Consider the following 22,431-nt stretch of genomic DNA (forward strand, 5'->3'; position numbering starts at 1 on the left):
TGCTGCTATTGTTTTATATTATATTTCCTTGGCTTGAATTGAATTGAATTGGAGGTGGGGTGTTATCTGTGAGCCTCCCTCCTAACACCCAATGCTATTCTAGCTGCCTTCAGGGTGTGGCAATTGTGAAGCAGACTGAATTGGTTACACATAGGACGATAGCAATGTCCTGTCCCTCTCCTTATTTTTTTTCTTTTCTGGTAAGATAGAGACCCTTCTAAGGTTATAAAGTGGAAGGTTGGGTTGAGAGAGCACAGAGAGGGATTGGTATCTCACTGAGTGCTTCTTTGCAAGGCAGAAATACAGAAACAATCTGAGCATGTCAAATATAAGTAGGGCTGGGTCTGAAATATTGGTTTTCCTAATGCCAGTTACATGATTATCTGATACAGTGATGGAAAATGATAGCATTGTGTAGGTCAAAAGGAGAGCCTGAAATAAGTTAGTGGTCAGTGAATAGAATATTTCATTTCATATGTATGAATAATAAAACCAGCATTTGCTTGTCTCAACATTAACGTAATGAAACATTTTTAACCTTCCTTGAATTTGCAGATTGTTTGTCTTCTGTGAGCTCATCTGTTTTCCTGGACATAGTACTTGATCCCTAGTGATTCAGTGTTTGTTGTTATTTCTGGACAATAACTCATTTCTTAGACTGAAAGCCCATTTGCATATAAGTTTCATTTGCCAGTCTCTCAAGAAGAGAGTTGACAGCATAACATATGCACGGTATTATAGCAGATTAAGTTGCACTTGAGCAGGCTGTGCCGGGTGTTTGGGCTTCTGGAGAAATGCTGCTCTTTTAATTGTGTAGAAGCTTAGTTCAAAACAGAGCAACACTACCTGAATTGAAAATGCATGCTTGTGATATGTGACATATAACAATTCCATTTTGGTTCACTGTAAATGCAATTCTATAAAGGTGACGTAGCTCAAGAACAAGTTAAAGCTTTTCGGTCCCTACCCAGATTTTATCCTCTCTTTAACAGCTTTAATCATACAGTAACATAGCGTTTCATCTTATTGCAGTTAACTGTTAGTTAACTTTAATTTGAAATAGATCCAGCAGCACTGGTTAGGAGCAGTAATGGTTTCACAACTCTGTAAGATGGCTGCACACAATCCTCTAAATCTCTCCCAGACTGACAAGGATACTTAAAAGAGTGGGAGAGTGTCATTTTTGTTCTCAAAAACTACACTGATCTTTAAAGTAAAAAGTAGTTTTGTAATCTGGTTTATATACACACACACACACACACACACACACACACACATACATATATATATATAATTTTTTACAACAAACATACAAACAAGACATAAAAACATACAACCATCTTTCAATTATATACATACAGTGTGTCAGTTGGTTACAATCTTTTGTGCTATCCTTTTTTTGCCATTACTCACAAGTTGTATAAATTCTCACCTTATCAATCTAACATGTGCTTATGTATTATCAATCATTAATCATTCATTTGACTAAACTATTTTTCCATCATTCTATGCGAGATATTCTAAATTTCATTATAATTTAATCTTATACATTCATCCAATGGTTATATATTTTATATTGTGTAATCTGGTTTCTTAATCCACTGTTAGTCAGTGGAGATGTTAGTAACCAATTTAGTTGCCCTGTGCAGAACGTATATCTTATAAACAGTCAACCGACTATAAAACTGGACAGATTGAACATCAATTCCTGTGCATTAGTTGGAATGTCTCATTTTGCATTGTTTTTGGCTTTCAGTTTTAGAAAATGATTTGCAAGCCTTTCCTCCTATTCCTAATTTTAAAACATACTTCATGTTGATTGCTATACCTCTATTCTAACAAATTCCATCCAGGTTTGCATATTTTTGCAATAGGAAGGATGGGAAGGCATAAGAGTGTTTCTGTCACGATAGATTTCAATCTGATGAACTTAATTTTTGCTTTGGCTTTCAGCCTATTTAATACAACATTAATCTAGTAAGGGAATCCCAGCAGCAAGAGGAATAGATATTGCAAAAAGAGAAAAGGACTTTTAGTATTAACCATTCTTAGGTTTTAAAAAGTAAAGTTGTTATGCAAATATTGAAATAATTTATTTTAGCCTCTTCATACTTCTCTAAGCACCATAATAAACTCCAGTGTGCTTTACAAATAACATAGTGATGTGCCAGGAGGCACAAATTAACAAAATGATAAGAGTAACAGATTCAGTTACCAAGATTTAGTTTCCTAGACTCATCTTTAAGCTTAATTTCTCCCAAAGAAAAGAAAATTGTTTCTTCTGTTCTACTTAAAGCTGAAATTCTTTTAGTTTGCCAAATGTGCTTTTGGGCATGTGAAATTAAAGCAAACTGAGGATAAAAAGGATCATTGGAGATGTGAAACTTTTTTTATTACAGAGGCAATTTCCATCTAGGAGTTCTATAATGCAGAGGTCTCCAACCTTGGCAACTTTAAGACTTTTGGACCTCAACTCTCAGTGTTGAATTCTGGGAGTTGAAATGCACAAGTTGCCAAGGTTGGAGACCCCTGAATGTGACATGTGAATTATGTTTAATTTTCTAAAGCTAGGGCTTTTTTGTTTTGCTGCATTTTCAATAGTAGGATATGCTCCAGAAGTTGATTTACATTCTAATCCAGTCCATACTTTTTTGGAAATTTGGTCCCATTGAGTTCAGTGAAATTACTATCAGGAAATTCCTGGAAGTATCCCAGCTTTAATTTAACAACTCATCATTTCTACAAAAACGATAATAACAAATATGTGTCACTGTCCACACCTTCAGAAGGTGAAAAGCAAAGGACAGCACCTGTTATAAAGACAATAATTGTTTCTTTCGTTGTGCAAGAGCTGCCTGGCTACTGTTTGGACTGTAGAGAAGTCCAAATTCTTTGGAAATAGTTTTGTAAACTTTCCAGCCTAGTGAGCATCAACCAGCATCAAAAGCATCAACAATTATATTTTGGAAATCCTCAACAATCTCCTTTGCTGGCTGGGGAATTCTGGGAGTTGAAGTCCTCCAGGCTTAAAGTTGCCAAGGTTGGACACCCCTGGTTTAAACCATGACACACTTCTGCATATCTGTGTTGTCAAGATCAGACAGTGAATACCAGAATCCTATTCTTTAAATAAAGTAGAACCCCTCATTGTCATCCATTGGGTGATTCTGGCTCTAATTCTCCCTTCAAATGAACTGATAACCCTAAAGATTAAGATACTTTGGCCACCCACAGATATGTAGCTTTAGATCAGTGGTTCCCAAACTTTTTCAGTCCACCTCCCCCTTTGTATTACAAACTCATCCTCGGTGCCCCCCACCCAGGGGTGGGATTTAAATTTCTGTGGGCGTGGCCTAATTTGAGGGCATGGCTTGCTGGTCACGAGTGGGTGGGCGTGGCTTGCTGGTCATGTGGTTTGCTGGTGTGGCTTGCTGGCTGGGCGTGGCTTGCTGGACACATGACCGGATGGGTGTGGTTTGGTCATGTGAATGGGGGGCGTGGCCAGGTGACTGGCAAACCAAATACAAGTGGTCCTCACTTAATGGCCGGTTGTTTAGCAAGTGTTCTAATTTATGACTGGCCTCCCCAGAACTATTTGACCTGTTTTTGGAGTTTTGACAGCCATGCACACACATATACACACACTCCCTTCTAACCCTGCTGGAGCAGGTCATTGGACTAGAATCGGCAAAGCATCTCTGATTAGATTCTAGTAGTGAATAAAATCTAATCAGAGATGTTTTGCTGATTCTTGTTGATTTGTTTTATTTGTATCTCTTTATTTTATGTTGCTGAATTGCATTGACATGTGTGTCCCTTCTTGTGTACAACCCAAAAGCTTTTGTGATTCTTTGCAGCAAAAATTATCGACCTCTGGCTTTGCTCGACTTTTCAAACATGACACCACTGCCGCGTTTTAGGTGCCAGCCCCGCAGGTCCACCCTATTGAGCCTGCTGAATTGGAGGGACCTGCCCAAGTAAGTCCAAGTGAAGCAGTGCACCAAGTCAAAGGGGTGAGCCTGAGAGAGGGAAAGAGACAGAGAGAAAAGAAAGAGAGAGAGAAAGAGAGAAGGAAGAAAAGAAAGAGAAAAGGGAAAGAAAGAAAAAGGGACAGATGAAGAAAGAGGGGGGATGGAAGGAAGGGAGAGAAAGAAAAAGAAATAAGGAGGGAGGGAGGGAGGAGAAAGATAATGAGATATCTATTCTAGTCCAATCACCTGCTCCAGCAGGGTTAGAAGGGAATGTGTGTGTGTGTTCTCCTTATAATTTACCAGTACATTTTGGTTTTGCCTTCTTCAGAATTGGCACTTTAAAACATTGGAGAAAAGTAATTTTTTAGGGTAGAGATCTGGTCCAATGGATCCTGTTTAAAGCCTCAACAAAATGTGAGAGCTTCCTAATAGTCTTGACCATGTTTCGTCCACAAAACCTTTAATAGAAGCCAAAGATGTTTCAATGAGCTGGCAAAGATGTTTCAATGTGGAAAAGGGCCTCAGTCTAAACTAGGCCTCATTTCAAACTGATGCATCAGGTCTCTCTCTCTCTCTCTCTCTCTCTCCCCTCCCTCCCTCCCAGACTGGCTTTGCTCTACTTTCCCAATGTGCCTGCAGGGCCGGCGCTTCGAACATGGATGGATGGATAGATAGAGAGACAGAGAGAGAGAGACAGGTAGGTAGGTACATAGATAGATATATTGGTAGGTAGGTAGGCAGGCAGGCAAGCAGGCAGGAAGACAGACAGACAGACCTTTTGGATGGATGGATGGATGGATAGGTAGGTAGATAGGTATTGGTAGATAGGTAGGTAGGTAGGTAGCTAGATAGAAAGGCAGGCAGGTAGGCAGGAAGGAAGGAAGACAGACAGACAGAAGACCTTTTGGATGGAAGTATGGATGGATAGACAGACAGACAGACAGACAGAACGCAACAGCGGCGGCACTTTGGAAAAATAAAGCAAAGCCGCCGTCACCACATTTGAGGCGCCGGCTCCGGAGTAGTGCAACAGTCAATGGGGTAAGCCTGCAGTGCTGGCACCTCGAACACCCTCCTGCTGCCTTTTAGCGCCCTTCTGCCAGCCCCCTTGGGGGCGCTAAGACATGGCAGGGAGGCATTCGAGGCGCCGGCTCCGCAGGCTCACCCCATGCACTGTTGCACCGGAAAGGTGCAAGGGGCTCAATGGGGTGAGCCTGCGGAGCTGGCGCGTTGAATGCAGCGGCGGCACATTGCGAAAGTAGAACAAAGCTGCCTGCTCTGGGCTTCCTCAACTCTTCCCTGCTCCAGGAAGGAGGGAACAGCACCGCCCTCTACAATGTGAATGCCCCGAGAGAGGGGGCAGCTTGGGAGGCTGATCCCTGGCAGTAGGGGCACCCGGTGAATTTGCTGTCAGGCACGGCCAGCACTGCAGGCTTACCCCATTGACTGTTGCACTACAAAGAGGGGTGGGCTTGGCTGAGCAGGATCCTGGATGTTGGGCATGTGGTCAAAGCCCCCCTTCCTCTGCCTCACCCTAGGTCAGGGGTCTGCAACCTTAAACACTCAAAGAGCCATTTGGACCTGTTTCCCACAGAAAACAAAACACTCGGAGCCCCAAGACATGGGTGGGCATGACAACTCAATGTCACTCCCACTGAGTCACATTACCCCCCCCCCAAGGTTTTGTGGTTTTCTGTGTTTTCTATGGGGAACAGGTTGCTCTCTCTCTCTCTCCTCCCTCCCTCTCCCATCTCTATCTTTCTCCCTCTATCTCCCTCTCCCTCCTTTCCTCCTGCTCATCTCTCTTTCTCTCTCCCTCTCCTTCTCTCTCTCTCCTCTAACTCTCTCTCTTTCTCTCTCTCTATGCCTCTTCCTCCCTCCTTCTCCCCCACTCCCAACTCCTCTTCCCAACTCCCACACCCAGGGAATAACTGTAAGGAAATTTGGCCATGTTCTTTCTGTCTTCGGAAAGAAACAAAAATAAACCTTGCATTCCAAAAGGAGTGACAGTCAGGCTGTAACCTCACAGTGCTACGAGGTTGCTGCCTTAGATCTCTGCTGGATCCTTGCAAAACTGGGCAAAGACGGAGAGAGGGGAACAGACAGAGCTGAATTGAGCCGAATCTGTCCCTCCCTTTGTATCTCCCTCTCTCTCCCTGTCTGTGTCTCTTCTCACTCTCTCGGAAAGCCCTGCATGCTCTCCTTGGGGCTCTTTGCTGTCCCCTTTTCTTTCTTCCTTTTGGAAATCTGGGCTGGCTGAAGAACAAGAGGGGGAGGAGGGAAGCCTCCACCGCAGCTTCCGCTTGTTCCTCAGCTAGCCTGGATTTCCAAAAGGAAGGAAGAAAAAAGGATAGTGAAGAGCTCCAAGTAGAGAACACAGGACTTTCCGAGAGTGTGAGAAGCTTCTTTTCTTTCTTCTTGGCGAGTTTTTGGAAATCCAGGCTGGCTGAGGAATGAGTGCAAACGATGGCGGAGGTTTCCTTCCTCCCTCTCCCCTCCTTCTCCTCTCATGCGCACCCTCCAGTCCTCACCACAGCCGGCTCCATGGCTGTTCGCTGCTCTTGCAGCACCTGTGCAGCACACTCAAATTTAGTGCACTTTACTACATCCCCTCCTCCTCTTCCTGGAGCCCATTACAATGCGGTGCATCGGAGCGGAGCGGTGCAACAGTCAATGGGGTGACCCCGCAGGGCTTCGAACGCCCCCCTGCCACCTCTTAGCGCCCCCCTGCCGGCCCCCTTGCCTATTAGCGCCCCCCTAAGGCATCCCACTGCCCCCCAGGGGGTGGTACCGCCCACTTTGGGAACCACTGCTTTAGATAATTATCAATCAAGTATAATGCCTTTGGCTTTTTTGTTTAACTGTGTTATTTTTATCTAGCTTTAGGACTTATGTGAAAAACAGGTCACATTTTAGGTCCTATTTATGCAGAAATATTAAAAACCTTCACAAACCTTTTAAGTACCACTATATACCACTTTATAACTAACTTTTATCTAATAGTCTAAATGGGTTTGGAAATGAAAATGCAGGTTTATTTACTAACTTTCATCAGAAATTGTTGAAATGCTTAAGTATTATGTAGCACAGATATAAATATTATAAACATCAAGACTAGCTAGTAAACTATCTGGAGCATGTCTTTTAAAGCCTTTCCAGAAAAGGAAATGGCTGAGATCCATTTTGCATTGCAGCTGTTTAAAAGTATTTGATTTTCCATTGCTTAGTTCTCAAGTTGAGTTGTGTGTCTGCATTTGAAGTGTCTTAGAAAAAAAAGATTTTGTCAACAGTAGTTGATGTGTAGATTTGATGTCGTTGTAATTAACTTATAGCATAGTAAATTGCATTTGCAAACTTTTACATGTTGTCTTGTTGCTAATACCTTGTTCCTTCTTTTGATTCTTCTCCACATTCCCTGAGTCCTCAGCCAGATTTTTTTACAGGTTTTATTTGTAGTTTAGGCAACACAATTTTTTAGAAAAATGGGTTTTTTTAATTGTTTAATGATTAAAATCACCAAATATTCTACAATGAAAGCTAATCTTTACAATAGTTACAATCCAGCAATGTTTTATGCAGAGTATCAAAGACTGTACATTTGAAGGCAAACACAAAAACAAAAACAAATTAATCTTAAATGGGATTACAAAGCTTTTTCTAAGAACTTCAAGAATATTCCAGATTGAATATTTGTCTAATTAAAATATTAAGACAAGTTTTGTATAGCTACAGAAAAATTCTCATTCTAAGCCATTTTTATGCTGAAATATTTTGTGTAAACTAAGTTAACTACAGGTTATTTGATAAACCAATATTTTTTATATAATAGATAAAATAAGAGTACCCTCATCCACACTGTTTATATTTCTTAAATTATATTTACTTTGCTCATATTTCAATATAAACCCTCAAACATATAAGAAAAAAAACCAAAGTAAACTATAAAATCCTAGGAAATAGAAATGTACCTGTGAATTCTATTTTTAGGCACGATATTCTCCAATATGGAATATGGCAATCTTCAACATTTTCCTAGAGTCCAGGAAAAACAAGCTGACTCAGTTTCTGCCAGAAAGAGATTCAAAACAGTGGGAGTGGCTACTAAAAAGACTCTCTTCCAAGGTCCCCCTCAGGGAAGAATCCCTCTCTCCTGGCAAGCATTGACCCATAACATGTGTGTTCCTTCTAGCCTTAAGTTATAACTTGCTTTGCAACCAAAAAACCATGGGCAGACTATTTTTGTTGTCCTTTTTTCATATTTTTTCATATTTTTTTTATTTTATTTTATATAAACAATCCATCTTTAAACGGTGTGTCGTCTGAGTACAAATACCATTTCCAAATACACAATTCTTCTAGAACAAAATGACTAAATAAAATAACATATATTTAACAAATTAGAGTACTCTTAATTTTATTAATTCACTTTTTTATTATTTCATTGTATTGAAGTCCAATTAATTGGATCTCACATTACTAGTAAATGGTGTGTTTGAGAGCCGTTTTGTTTTGGTTGATTGAGAACAGTATTTTACTACTACTACTACTACTACTACTACTACTACTACTACTACATTGTATTTATATTGTCCTGTTAATTTGCATTGCTGAGATGACTGGTCATTTAAATTCAAATACACAAGGATTCTATATGGAAAAATAGTATTTCTACATTTGTGCTATTCAATTTCTGCACTCATGAAACAAATGTATACAACACTGTTCATATCCATGCACACAAACAAAGCAAATTAAGTAAGGCATGTATAAACAGAATGTAAATCTGGATTTTCAAGTATGACTTTGAATGATTTGCAATGACTTTGCAACCCTTTTTATTATTCCCAGTTGTTTAACAATGAAAGCAACAGTGTAATTCCTATTTATACTTACTCATCTGAAATGAGGAAATCTTGTAATCAATAGGGAAGGGGGGAATGTAGCAAAGGACTTTGAATTCTTGGACTCAAATTCCAGGGCCCAGAATTCTGAAATACCATGTCTGGGTCTTTTGCACAAGACTATAACTGATAACTCAAATGATTCTTGTGAGCTATTCAAAACCACTTAAGTGAGAAGGGTGGCTATACAAATTAAATCAATAAATAAAATTCTAGTATAAAAATGATTACTCACATCTAAAGTGAAGACCAACACACTGTAGTGCAGAATTTTGTGATATATGTCAACACAGTTGTTAGCTTCTTTAGCTGTATTAACCATTTATATTTTCTTTTGCAGGTGACCCATTGCAATGTCGCGCTTGGGTAGGCCAGTGTGCATTGTACATAATTATCATGATGTTTGAGAAAACGATCATAATTATAGTCCTCCTAATACCTCAGTGGAAAGAGGTTTGAAGTTTTTGTTTCTTTTTTTAAACTATATTCAATAATAAGTGAATTAGCAATATATTTTTTATGTATGTGTGCTGTGTTCTCCAATTTGGACCTCCAGCTCTCAACGCCATGATCAGGGTATGGATGATGTAGTCCAGCACAGTTGAAAAACACCATGCTGGAGAAGATTGCATTAGTAAAAGTAATAAAAACTTTCATAACTAAGTCTGGTTATCCTTAACAATCAGGTTTTAATGCCCTGATTTTACTACATTACTAAAATATAGCTGTGCTTCTGTAAAAGAGTAAAATCAGTAAAACGATGTTAAGTTCAGGAAGGCAGATTCCAGCTGAAAGTTAGGAAAACTTGCTGAGTGAAATCAGTTACCGAGGGGAGCAATAATTTCTGACATGAAGTGTCCAGGCAGAGGCTAGACATTGCCCTGAATGGAACTGCATTTGTTGACAACTCTTAAGCTTAGGTAGATTTCATTCTATGTGAACTCTAATTTATAACAATATACTTACTGGATTTTTTTAATGTTCTTTTCATTAGATGTTTTTCCATTTCTCACTTTTTTTCCCCAGAAACATTTTCTGAATAAAACAGGCATGTATACAAATTATCGCTGTATAATAGGAACTTGTATTTCTCATTTTTGGTGAACAACACAAATTATAAGACAAATTATAAAATGTGTACTTTATTTGACAGAGTTTGGATGATGGGTCTAAGTAAATAATAACTTAAAACATGAAACCTCTGCTCTAAAGGGCAGTTCACCATCCCTGTGCATCAATGTCAGGAACTTAAAATCATTCCATCATGCCATAAACTAATATAAAAGGTATAGAAATGAGTTACTTCTCTTTCCTTTTCAGATTAATACTTACTGAGCAAAATTTGCATGAAACTGATAAGAAAGTTGCTGCTATGATCTGGATGACTTTAACAGCTGAGGCTATATTGTTCAAGGAATTAAAAATCAATCATGTGATTTTAGCAACTGCTATTTAATCACTGTGGATTAAAGTATGTTAATGTTAATATTTACCTTTTTGTATCAGCATTTAAATTGTATAGATTCCTGTTTTAAAAGGAAGTAACCCAATTTGTAATGTATTAAGGAACTCATTTTTAATTTAATCTAAAAGCATTGTTTTCTGCCCAACCTATTCTTCCCAATTGCCTCCATTAATCTACTACTTCACATAGTGCTAGTATAAGTGCAGAATTCCGTTGTATATGCATATAACTTCATGATATTAACATATTTTTCCTCTTTGCAGATAGCTTTGTTGAACCCTATAGAGAATCCTCAGTTGGAGTTGGCTATTGTGATGCTGATAGTCCCCTTCTTTGTAAATGTTGGTATAAATGACATCTTCTGAATATTTGAACTGTTTTGCAATATTTTGAGTCCAAATATATAGTGGCAACTTCCAAGACCCCTATATGCTAGCTGTATAGGTTTGAAGTTTATTTTTTACAATACTAATTAATTCTGGTGTGTAGCTTGTAAACCTCATATTTAATGCATGCAGGGTGTTAGATTATTCCTACATAAACAAAAGTTTTAAAAATGGTGATTGTATTTTATGTTTGTGATTTTAAGAAAAATACAAAAGAAAATAATTGCAGATTATCTCCTTCATTTTGCTTTCATGAATGGAAATAATTATTAGTTGATACCAAATTAACCCACAAAATAAATATACAAATGAATGCAACATCATTAAAGAGAAATATAACTTCAAAATTTATAAACACAGCAGTAAAACAAAAGAACAAAAGAAAAGGGGCAATTAAATTAAAAGGGCTGAAGCAGCTAAAATCTCACCTATCATTAGCTGAATTGTTTACATTTTAAACATCTGGAAATAGTACTTTAGGATGCTTTCAGGATATTTTTATCTGCAGATTTAAAAAAATAGGGAAATGAATCCTGCAAAGATGTTCAGTTGCTTTGTATGTTGCTTGATGATGATCAAATCCTGCACATGGCCAAGAATGACAGCCAAAGTCAAAGAAGAGTTTCTTGCTTTGTGGTTTTGCGGGACTCAGGTTTCATGTTAGTTCAGGAGTAGTATATATGTACATTCATGAAACAATAGCTACAATTCAAAAACAGTATCTGCAATACATTTATTTTACATTCTAGACATTTTTACTGTGTCAATGATTTTATAAATAGTTGCTTTGGCCACTAGTTTTAATAGTTAACTAGCGGGATTTTATATTTAAAGATTCTTTAACACAATTTACAAATAGTATTTTTAAATACATTTTGTTAGTTTTTGACTTGTTCAGTTCTTTCCAATTTATAGATACCACACTTTTATGGCCATAAAAGAAAGACTTTTGTGCCACTTGCAGACTACAAGTTATTGAATAGCTATTTAAATTCTTTTTATATTTTTTGAGTTTATGAACTTGAAAAAAGATCTAGTGAACTTCAGTTTTAGGTTTCCATCTTTCTTAATGAGTATATATATATATATATATATATATATATATATATATATATATATCTTAATTGGGTATATTTAGATAGAGGTTTCTTATACTGTAAATCCCTTGAATCTCATAACTGTCCAACAATATGAAAGATAATGGAACTTAACATGACTTCTCCTTTTTAATAGGCATTAATGTTTTGGGTTGTTGATAACTTCCTTATGAAGAAAGGAAAGACAAAAGCTAAACTTGAAGAGAAAGAATCAGGTCAAGATTCAAGGAATGGGAGCAAAATCCGATACAGGAGAGCAGCATCACATGAGGACTCAGAGTCAGAGGCAAGTTTTTTTGTTTTTTTTTAATTTATCTGTTAATTTCCTCTGTTTTCTGTTCATTTTGAGCACCAAGGCAGCCACGGAAAGTAAATAAAACATGGAAGTAAAACATTTAGAAGCAGACTTCAATTCACACTTAAAATCTGGCAAATGACGTGCAACTTTGGTCTTCTCCTTAAGGTATGAGTAGCTACAGAACCTACCAATTACTGAAAATTAGAATACCAGTAAGTTTGTCTCCAACAGTAAGGGCATCTTCAGAAAGGCCTCTCCTGCTCTTCTTAAAGACCCGACATGCCTCTAATAGGGGAGAATATCACTCAGGTAGCCAGGACCTAAGGTAATTCAGGGTTGAAACATTAACACCAGCATCTTAAATGTGTCCAATAAGTAATTGTCAACCTGTGCAACTTGTTCATAAGTGGCATTATATGAACTCAGTTCCTTACCCTGAATAGCAGCTTACTGATTGCAGGAGTAATCATGGCTGGTTCAGTAAACATTAACAATGCAGACTTGCTCCTTGCAAGATCTATTTAATAGCAACTGAGAACTTTCAGACTTTGGACTTCTCTTTCAATGAACTACAGCAGCATTTAAAGCAGCATGCAATTCAGTCCCAGAGACTAACTTCCTAATAACAAATAGAAAATATGTTCATAGAGATTAGAGCAGACACTGCTTTTGATACATAACTGAATATAAATGGCATGGACATTATTGTATCCCTTAGAAGTTAAAAGATACTGGATTTTAGTGATCTCTCATATAGAACATTTACTTTAATTGGTATCAAAGGGATCTTCTGTTTCATAAGCAGTCACTCAGCCTATTTGAATGGAGAAAAGTACTCTGGCATTTTATGTCATTGTGTGCAGCACAGCAAATTTGGAAAAGAGAGGGAAAAAAAAGCATAGACTTGTCTGAGGAAGAAAGGAATAAGATAATATCCCAGCATGGTAAAAATTTCAACGCTATCTCCAAAGAGCTTCATATTCCTGAGACCAAGATTGCTAATATAATCAAGACCTTTAAGGTCCTTGGGATCATGTTGACTGCCCTCAATGTGGCTACAAGAGGAAAATTGATTCCAGGTTCAACAGAATTATAGTTAAATGGTGGAAACACATTCCAAACACATTCTGGCTGACCTCCAAGATAAAGGTACAGCAATATCGCATTACGTTGCCTTCATGGTAGAAGACCTGGGAATAACCTTCTTCTGAAAGGTGGGCACAAAAAAGCCTGACTGGAATTTGTTAAAATGAATGTTGACAAGATTTAGTCCTTCTGGGACAATGTCCTTTGAACAGATGAAAACTTTTTGGTAAGTTACAGCAGCTCTGGGTTCGCAGAAAAAAAACCTGCTGTGAAACTTGGAGGAATCTCCACAATATTATGGGGTGGTATTAAATCTTATACAGGGCACCAGGATTCAATGAAATCAGAGAATTACTAAGGAATTTTAGAGCAAAACATAATGTCCAGTGTTTTAAAGCTATGTCTCAGTCACAGGTCACAGGTCCTCTAGCAAAGAAAATGACCAAAAACATACAGTACATTGAAGAAAACCCAAAAATAGTTGAAAACAAATATTGGACTCCTCTGAAGGGTCCTGCTGTGAGTTCTGATCTGAATCCAGTAGAACATCTATGAAAAGATTCACAATCATTCACAATTGGGAGAAGGAACCCTTCAGACAAATGGAGTAATTTGCTTAAGAAGAGTGAACAGACTGCCATTTGGGAAATGTAGAAGTCTTGTTCAGGACTATAGAAAACATTTGATTACAGTTATTTTCTCAAAAAGGCAAGCTACAAAATATTAGGTTTTGTTATAACTGTTATAGCAAACTAATAGTTATATCCATGCTATTTTAATTTGTTTATTAATTACAAGAATGTGTTAAATCCTAAATCAAAAGCAAAGTGTCTGTTTTGTGGACTATGGAATAAAGAACAGTGGATATCATTTGTGTTAGTTTCAACTTATTTCACAGCAAATTGGGATTCTGTGGGAAAAAGTTGAGGTTCACTAATATTTTGACCAAGAATTGGGAGTCATAGTTTGATGTCAACTTACTCCATAGTTTCAAATGGTTTCCCCAATCAATTTTATGCAGATGTTAAACGGGTAAAATAAGACAAACTCTGTGGGATACCACAGATTAACAGTTTAGATCAGGGGTTGCCAACCTTTTGGACCTTAGGGACCACCAAACTCATAATTTTAAATCCCACAGACCATAGACCCTAGGAAAATCTCCAAAAAATTCTGCAGGAAAATTCCCCACCCTGTTTTCCTACCGATCAATCATTCTTTATTTGGGATCACAGGATACCGTCTCCAGCTCCATTCTCGGGGGGAAAGAGAAAGAGAGAGAAAGAGACTTTTGGCTTCATTCAAGGAAAGCAGCAGAAGTCTTTCTCTCCCCCAAATTCCGCCAGAAATGAGTCTTTGTTAGACTTGCCACACCAGCACAGCCTCTTGGAGCAGGATGCCTTGCAGGATCCCAAAGACTCGTTTCTGGTGGCATTTGGGGGAGAGAAAGAAAGACTTTTGCTGCTTTCCCTGCAGCCAAAAGCAGAAGAAGAAAGAAGCAGAAAGAAGCAGCCAGGCGAGGCACATGGGGCAAGTGGTGCAAGTTCCCCCCTCCGCCCTTTTCCCTCTCCCCTCACTACCTCATTTTGTTCGCAATGCAAGCAACGCAAGCCTTGTATTCCCACGGGCCTTGTGGGCGGCGCAGCCTTGTGTTCCTGTGCAGCCTGGATTAATTGCTTTGGGGGTGACATTTCTCTGCAGACTACCAAAATTTTCTCATGGACCACCAATAGTCTCTGGCCCACTGGTTGGCGACCACTGGTTGAGATCAGGTGTGCCAGTCCCATGGCCCACAGGCTGCATGCAGCCCTGGATAGCTAGTAATACAATACCACAAGATTGTAAACTTTTAACATCATTGTGTGATTTATGTTGTATATTTTATATGAGATCCAAGACAATTCTTCACTCATTGCAGCCCAAGCAAGCCAAAAGGTTGGACACCCATGGTTAGACAATGAATAATTGTCTTCTAAATCAATTTCCCACCATAGGGCAATAGGAAGCACAGGTATCGCTGCAAAACAGCCCAATCCCACTGGATGATCCACAGCAGAACAATTTATAATTCCAGGAAAACAAGTAGGTCTGCATCCCTCCCCAGCCTCAGATGCAGTCAGCAGCATAATTCATCCCTTAAAGCAACCAAAGCATGTCAGTGCCAGAGATCATTTAGAAGCAAAATTGAAATGTTTCTAGATAATCAGTATTGTTCAGATGTGTCTGGAGTGGTGAGATACCAGTTTCTTAATCAACTTTCCCAGAAACGAAATGTTTGAGACTGGATTACCTAGAACTTCTGATCAACCAAGGGTGTTTTCAGTAGAACTCTATAACTTATCTCCCTGAATTAGGCAGAGATCATATTCTGCCCCAAAGAGCCTCTAATAATTCCCCTAGCTTTGTTTATCCTGAACTACTCAGTTCAGAGTCTTTGTGTGTGTCTGTCTTTCTGCACCATATTTATATTTCAATTTCTTAGTATATCCTAAATGATTTTAGTAGAAACAAATATTCACATATACTTATAAATTAAATTCCTTCAGATACAGCTAATATGTTCAGAGAAAAATAACCAGTTTAAATTATACTTTGAGAAATCATGAAAGATAAAGCTACAAGTTACCTTTAATGCCAAAATGTTTGTTGAAATTTGGTGTAATTTTAATTGCATGTCTTTTTGTCTTTAGATTCTAATTTCAGCAGATGATGAAATGGAGGAATCTGACGTGGAAGAAGATCTTAGGAGACTGACTAATTTAAAGTCTGTTAAGAAAAAAAAGCATCGCTTTGGTCTGCCTGTATGACAGGCTCTGCAGTCTGGATACTTGCAAGTTAATGAGAGATCTGTCCACCTCAGTGAATTTTCACTTGGCCATAGGATGCTTGTTGCCTCAAGACTGAATCAAAGGGAATATCCAACCATTGGAAACACTTACCTGTTCAGTTGCACTATGGAAAATATGCAAGAATCTCTTCTCAGTATGTGTTCACAAATTCTTGTCACCACAGTGGTTTAGATGGAGGGGAGCCTCCAGAACACAGGCATAGAATACCATCATTTCACTGTGGTTCCTCAGTGACACTCTGAAAGTAACAGGAGGATTGACAAACTTTGAATCAGTATGTTTTATCACAAAAAAACCCAGATTTTTGCAGCGTACTGCTGAAGCAGAATAGTTTTACAGTTAGAAATTAATGGTACCTATGGAACTAATGGGCTGCAAAGGTGTTTTTTTCCCCCAGATCTCTTCTAACCTGTTTAAACTTTTATATTTAAGTTATATTTTCATACTGGGATATTTAAGGCGTCTCTTTATCAAAGAAATTGTACTGTTGCTTAGTGTATGTGGTTAAAAAGGTCAGATGTGCAACAAAAATGGTTTTCCATTGTCTATATCTCATAAAGAAGGATAGTGCAGGGACAAAGGGAAGTGGCATCTGATTGCTTTCTAGAATGAGGTGGCTTTGCTCTGAAGAGAATCTGAAGCAAAGAACAATGAAGTGGCAGCAGTGATCACTTTTGAAACAGGGGGGGTGTTCTGTGTGTATGCTGAGTACTTTAGCAGAAAAGCAACAAATACAGGGTTTTCCTCTGTATATCAACTCAACACTTAACACTATTTTGATAATAATGGTTTCTTCAGTATTTGGAAATCCTTTGATCTCACAGCAAAACTATTCCAAAACTTCAGCAAACATTCCTTGTCTTCAAAAGCTAATTATGTACAGATAAGAGCATTTTGCTTCTTCTCAGTGCAGTTCAGCTGGCTGTTTGAGAGTCCATGAATTACTAATGGCTTATTCTCCATTTTTCTTTTCTTTTTCTTTTTGTTAAGTCTCATTTCAGATGGCTAGGTCAGAGTCAGAGCATAGTATAATGAACATATTTGGTGATTAGTGTTAATGTCATTATGGCTACCCTAGGGTTACTGGAAAGTGTCTCTGTTGATGAAGTACTTGTAGGCCTGTTGTTAAATGGGATGTCTGATAGCCCAGTTCATTACTACTTGCAGTGATGGCTAGTATAGGGCAGAAGAAATAATAGCCAATGGTAGGCAGAGCCAGCTAATTATGGTTTTGTCCTCATCTCTTGTGATGACGCTAAAAATATTCAACAGCTGGACAGCAGTGCAATTCCTTAATATTGACCTGAAAAGATTAATGATAATATTTTATAAGACAATGGGACAGTTTTGTATCAATGTCCTTGGTTCTCTGATTATTTCTCCAATCTATTACTTTTTCCAACCATTCTACTGAGTATCTATTCCAGGAAAAGCTTAGGGACAGAGTGGTGCTGTCTATATACAGAGAGAAGGGTGTCTTAATAGCAGTCATCTTGACATGTTTTCTTAGTTTTTAATTAATTAAAAACTAATGGCTTTCCCTCTGCTGTGCTCTGCTCTGTTCTGCTTTGCTCTGCTCTGAAATGGGCAATGACAAGTAGCAGACAGGCATATAGTTCTTCACCTCTCCTTTAAGTTACTATAAGCCTGTACAGCGTAGTTAAACTATTTTTGGAAATTTGCTGTACCTCTGGGAATGAGAGAAGCAGTGTTAAGCAGAATGAGCACAAATTCTAGATCGGAGTGGCAAAACTGATCGTATCTGGGGCCGTATTGTGACATATTGGAATGTTTTTTGCCTTTGCGGAGCCAGGGTGGGTGTGGCCTGTGTAGGCCGTATTAGGCCCATGGACCACCAGTTTGACAGATCTGTTCTAGATCGAGAAATTTGTAACTGTTATCTTTTTAAGAATGGTCCCAGAGATTTCCTTCTACGTTTTGTACTGACTACTTTCCACTGGGTCAGTTTTATCCTTCCACATGTTTATTTTTTGTCCCAAATACACAAAACCCCAAACCAAGGGCTTTAAAACATTATCAAAATGTCTTTCCTTCCTTATTTGCTGCATAATTATTATTTTTTAAATCAAACTAGTGCTGTGCCAAAGCCTGCCTTACAATTTCTTATATATTTTGTTTCTGTCGTATTCTCAGGTTACTTGAGAATTATTTTCCTTGATGATGTTTTTGTTGGAGGTAGGAAAAGCAACTGCTGCTGTTTCCTATGATACGTTTTTCTATCATTCATAAGCTTCCCTGGCTACTCACCCAAATCTGAAAAAGCAAACGTGAGGTCGAAAACTGAACAGATTGTTATATAGTTAAAGATGAGGTGTTCAAATACAACCCTTGGCCATCAAAAATAATGCAAGAACACTATACCACATCCCTTAGAATCTCTCTGAAATTGCTTTGTGGAATACATGTTAATAATTAATTTTAATGTAATAATTTTTAAATTCTTCAGTTAGCAATAGAAATAAAATAGCAGGATTTTTTTTCTAAATGACTGACATAAACGCTGTCTGCCAAACCCTTTACATATCTAGAGTTCACATTGTAACCATGCAAACTTTCACTGAAAAACTTAAGTACTTGATATCTTCTTCCCTAACCTTATTTGTTCAAAAGACAAATCAACAATTTCTCCACTTGCACCCTTGAATTCCAAGTGTATTTCCCCTCAATAACTGTTATAACAGGACCCTTCCAAGAAGAAAGAAACTGCTCCTGGTGTAACAATCTAAACAAACCTATACTGTGCACACTTCTACAGTTAGTCTGGATTAAATTACAAGGATCTTGCCCTGGCACTAGCATATATTTCAAGACACTATTTGCAACCATTGACTGGTTAATAGGTTCTATATCTTTCCTCTCTGCCTCTTCTTTTCAAATTTATTGCATTTTTAGGCTGCCCATCTCTGGAATGAATTTGAGCAGTTTTCCTGATTTTTTATACACACACACACACACATACCCCTACCGCATTTTCTTGAAAAGAGAGGCTTTCTTTCTTTTTACCCTCTTCTCTAGCTCTTGTAAGTTGTGTCCTGAACGCTACAAATTCAATGCCAAGAGGAGCAAGATGGCTAATCTTTTGTAAGTTGTGGGGTGGCAAGGCCTGACTGGGGGCAGATAACCAAGTTACAGAAGTGCCTCATGAGCCTTCAGGGGCCAGCCCCCATTGATTGTTTGACTGTTTTCCATGCTCATTTCAATCAAACGGCAATAGATGTCAGGAGAAAAAAAATCAAATTAATAATTCAGAGAAAGAGAGGTCGTATTTTGAGCCTTAAGCATATTCATTGATAGGAGTGCAGATCTTTTCCAAGGCATTTTGTATAGTTTTTCTATGAATACTTTGTTTAGGAGAGGACAAGCTAAAGAGGATCCTAGCTTTCAGAAAGATCATTGGGCTTAGGATGCCAAAGTGGATTCTGCAGTTTTGAGTGGGGTTTTTGTTTCTTTTTTCTTTTTGACTGGCGGTAATTCTAAGGTGAAGAGTGCCTACTACTCTTAGGGAATGTTGTCAAGGTTCTGTCTTAGAGAAGGACAGACCAGAAAGTGTTGTCTTATTCTACAGTATAGTTCCAGGACATTCCTTTTTTGTGTTTAGATGAAAAGAAAACCCAATTATTTATTTGAGTATAACACTAAAAGAAGCTCCTATAAAGCGATAGGGCAGTGCCCATGATTAATATTGCTTCCAACCATACTGTTTTTTTATGTTTTTACTATATAATTCTAATACTATAAATCACTGTTTGTCAACCATGAAATTTATAAGCAGGTTTTATTGTACCAATTCATTAAGTAGATGGCAGCATGGTCCTCTTAATTGTATGGCAGAATGAAAACTCAGAAAAATGGAATCTTTTAAAGAGATAACGAAACAATGCCAAACACCTGTTATTTTCTGTTTGCCTTATTAATTTCAATAGTGTGTGTCTAAATGCAAAAACTTCCTTCATTTTATCCAGTGACTTCTATTGTGTACTGACTACTTTTAACAGTTGGGATAGTATGTCGCTGTTGGGGGGTGGGGGGGTTCTAAAACACCAAACCCAAAGCCTTAAATGTGTTTAAATAGTCCACATTAAACAGAGTTCACGTTTACTGTTTTGTGTTGAATGGCGTTGCCCAGCAGCCTGATTTGAAGCTCAAAAGAAGGAATAATGTTCTTCTTAAGTATGATTCTTTCCATGTTTTTTTTTTTTTTGTAAAATAATGCTTATCTTTTTCTAATGAGTCTGAGATTCAGGCCTTTCTACACTTAGAAAATTGTAATAGAATGTTGAATTTGCTGGAGCAAAATGGTAGCCTTCCCATTTCTAAATGACTAAGAAACAAAAATGAAATGATCAAGATTAACATCCCTCATGAAATCAAGACTTCTGATATCTAACAGAATTGTTTCAGAAATCCTTTGGCCTTTAATGCAGCCTTCATTTTTTGACTTCAGTGTTTTAATGTCTCCCGACTACCCTTCAGTAAAAAGTAAAATGTCCTATACAAATGTTGCTAGTGAAACGTGCGCTAAGTTTCTCTTCAGGGAAAAGACCTCAAACTCGTTAAATTGTGAACTAAACTAAAACAATGCAAAATGTCCCAGAGCCATTCTTTCACAAGCAGGTGCTTAGGGTTTCCCATTAAGCCTTGCTGGAAAAGAAGGGGGCAGGGCAGGAATGTGCAGCCTTATATTTTCTTCTTCACAAGTTGGGTTTTTGTGCATAGCAAATTGCAGATTTTAGCTTTAACGAAAAGGACAATAATGGCGAGCACACAGATTCAGCCACATTGATCATAGGAAACTGGCAATGTATCAAAATGGTTAATGTTCAGTAAATGATGGGGAAATTGTGGTTTTAGATATAGAAACATCTTGAATCTTTTCTTTTTTACTTAAAGGGGCATTCCAAATTGATGTGTCCATAAATGGGAAAATTTGGGAGAATGAAACTTGGAAGCCAGGAGATGTTCCTCACTGCAAGTAGGGGTCAGAACAGTGATTTTACCAGTTCTACCCTTTTCCAAGGCTATCTCCATAGTTGTCCCATGAAACAACTTTTTAGAAAGCACAAGGCAAAAGGAGGGAGAAAAAGAACTGGATCCAGCCATTGCTAATTAATACACAATGTTCTTTTGAGGATTCAAAATGAAAATGAATGTCAGCTCTACAGCATTAAAAAGGAAACCATAAGGCCCACCAGATCATAATTTTACTGTTGGTATTTTATGAAAATGGAAAGCATATGTGTTGGACCTAAATAATGGTTTACAATAAAATCTGATTTCATACAAATCTGTCATTACTTGTCTTTAACACATGACCTACATGTAATTTGGAAAAGCTTTAACTGGTAGCAGAGATCGGATGCATAGAAACCTGATGTTGGAGGGGACCATGCAAGCTCAACCGCCTCCTTAACACAGGATCAAATTAGAGCATGCCAGATCAATCAAGCCACCACTCCAATGAAGGACACATTATTATGCTGGAGGTGGCTGGCGGACCAATAACAGATCCCATCTCTCCCCTGTAAACTCCCCATCTTTGTTATATCCTGTATTTTTATTGTGATATATACATACACACACACACACACACACATACATACATACATACATACATATATATGTAATTATGTCCTGATATTCAGGTGGAATTGCCTTTCAGTCAGTTTAAATCCCTTGTTCTGTATCTTAAATCTTAGAATGATTACAAGTCTTCACTTTCTTCTGTATGATTTAATTTCAGGTGGTTGAAGAGTGTTAGATTTCTTACCTCCAGTCTTTTCACAAAACTAAATGTCGCCAGCTACTCCAGTCTCTTTTTATTCTCTTCTTAAAGTATACTGCCCAGAAATGGACATTCATGGTGGAATCTGAAGAAAACAGAATATAGTAGAATGATCACTTCCTTTCATTTGGAAAAATACGGTTTTATTGATGCAGGCTTAAAGTGCCTCTGCCTTTTTTTTTTTTTTTTTGTAACCACATCACATATGTTCCATTTGCAGTCAACAAGTATGTTTTTCTCCATTATGTATGCTTATCTTATAACTCAGTTTTTACGACCCTGTAATCCCTTAATTCGGATAGAGTCGGGGAGACTGGATGAAGCTGAGCATTTACTGGCCGGATGCCCTTCTTGATGCCATGCAGAGTTCACAGCAGATACCTTTTCTTTGTGCCCTAGGAGAGAAACAGCTATTACCTAGGAATTAACTCTCAACCTTCCAAGTGGGAGTGAGTGTCTTCATCACTTGGCCACCATGCCACTCTAAGCTTATCCTTTATAGCTATGTTTTTGATTTCTGTTTCAAAATGAAAAAAAAATGCTCTTGTATCTCTTAACTATAATTATGCTAATTT

The 22,431-nt window shown here is 38.0% G+C and overlaps 1 protein-coding gene across 1 annotated transcript in view; it reads left to right on the plus strand.

The window, feature by feature from the left end:
- Window positions 1-16,584, plus strand: part of STIMATE (STIM activating enhancer) — a 43,022-nt gene extending 26,438 nt beyond the window's left edge. Inside the window, exons 5-8 of the mRNA XM_026680520.2 lie at window positions 9,213-9,325; window positions 10,601-10,678; window positions 11,957-12,106; window positions 15,895-16,584. Of these exons, the coding sequence (XP_026536305.1) occupies window positions 9,213-9,325; window positions 10,601-10,678; window positions 11,957-12,106; window positions 15,895-16,011 (458 nt within the window). The 3' untranslated portion in view covers window positions 16,012-16,584. The remainder of the gene's footprint in view (window positions 1-9,212; window positions 9,326-10,600; window positions 10,679-11,956; window positions 12,107-15,894) is intronic.
- Window positions 16,585-22,431: the final 5,847 nt, after the last annotated feature.

Source organism: Notechis scutatus, chromosome 2, assembly GCF_049901735.1.
Source record: "Notechis scutatus isolate UNSWTSFEM ecotype Mainland chromosome 2, rNotScu1.2, whole genome shotgun sequence".
NCBI classification, from domain to species: domain Eukaryota; kingdom Metazoa; phylum Chordata; class Lepidosauria; order Squamata; family Elapidae; genus Notechis; species Notechis scutatus.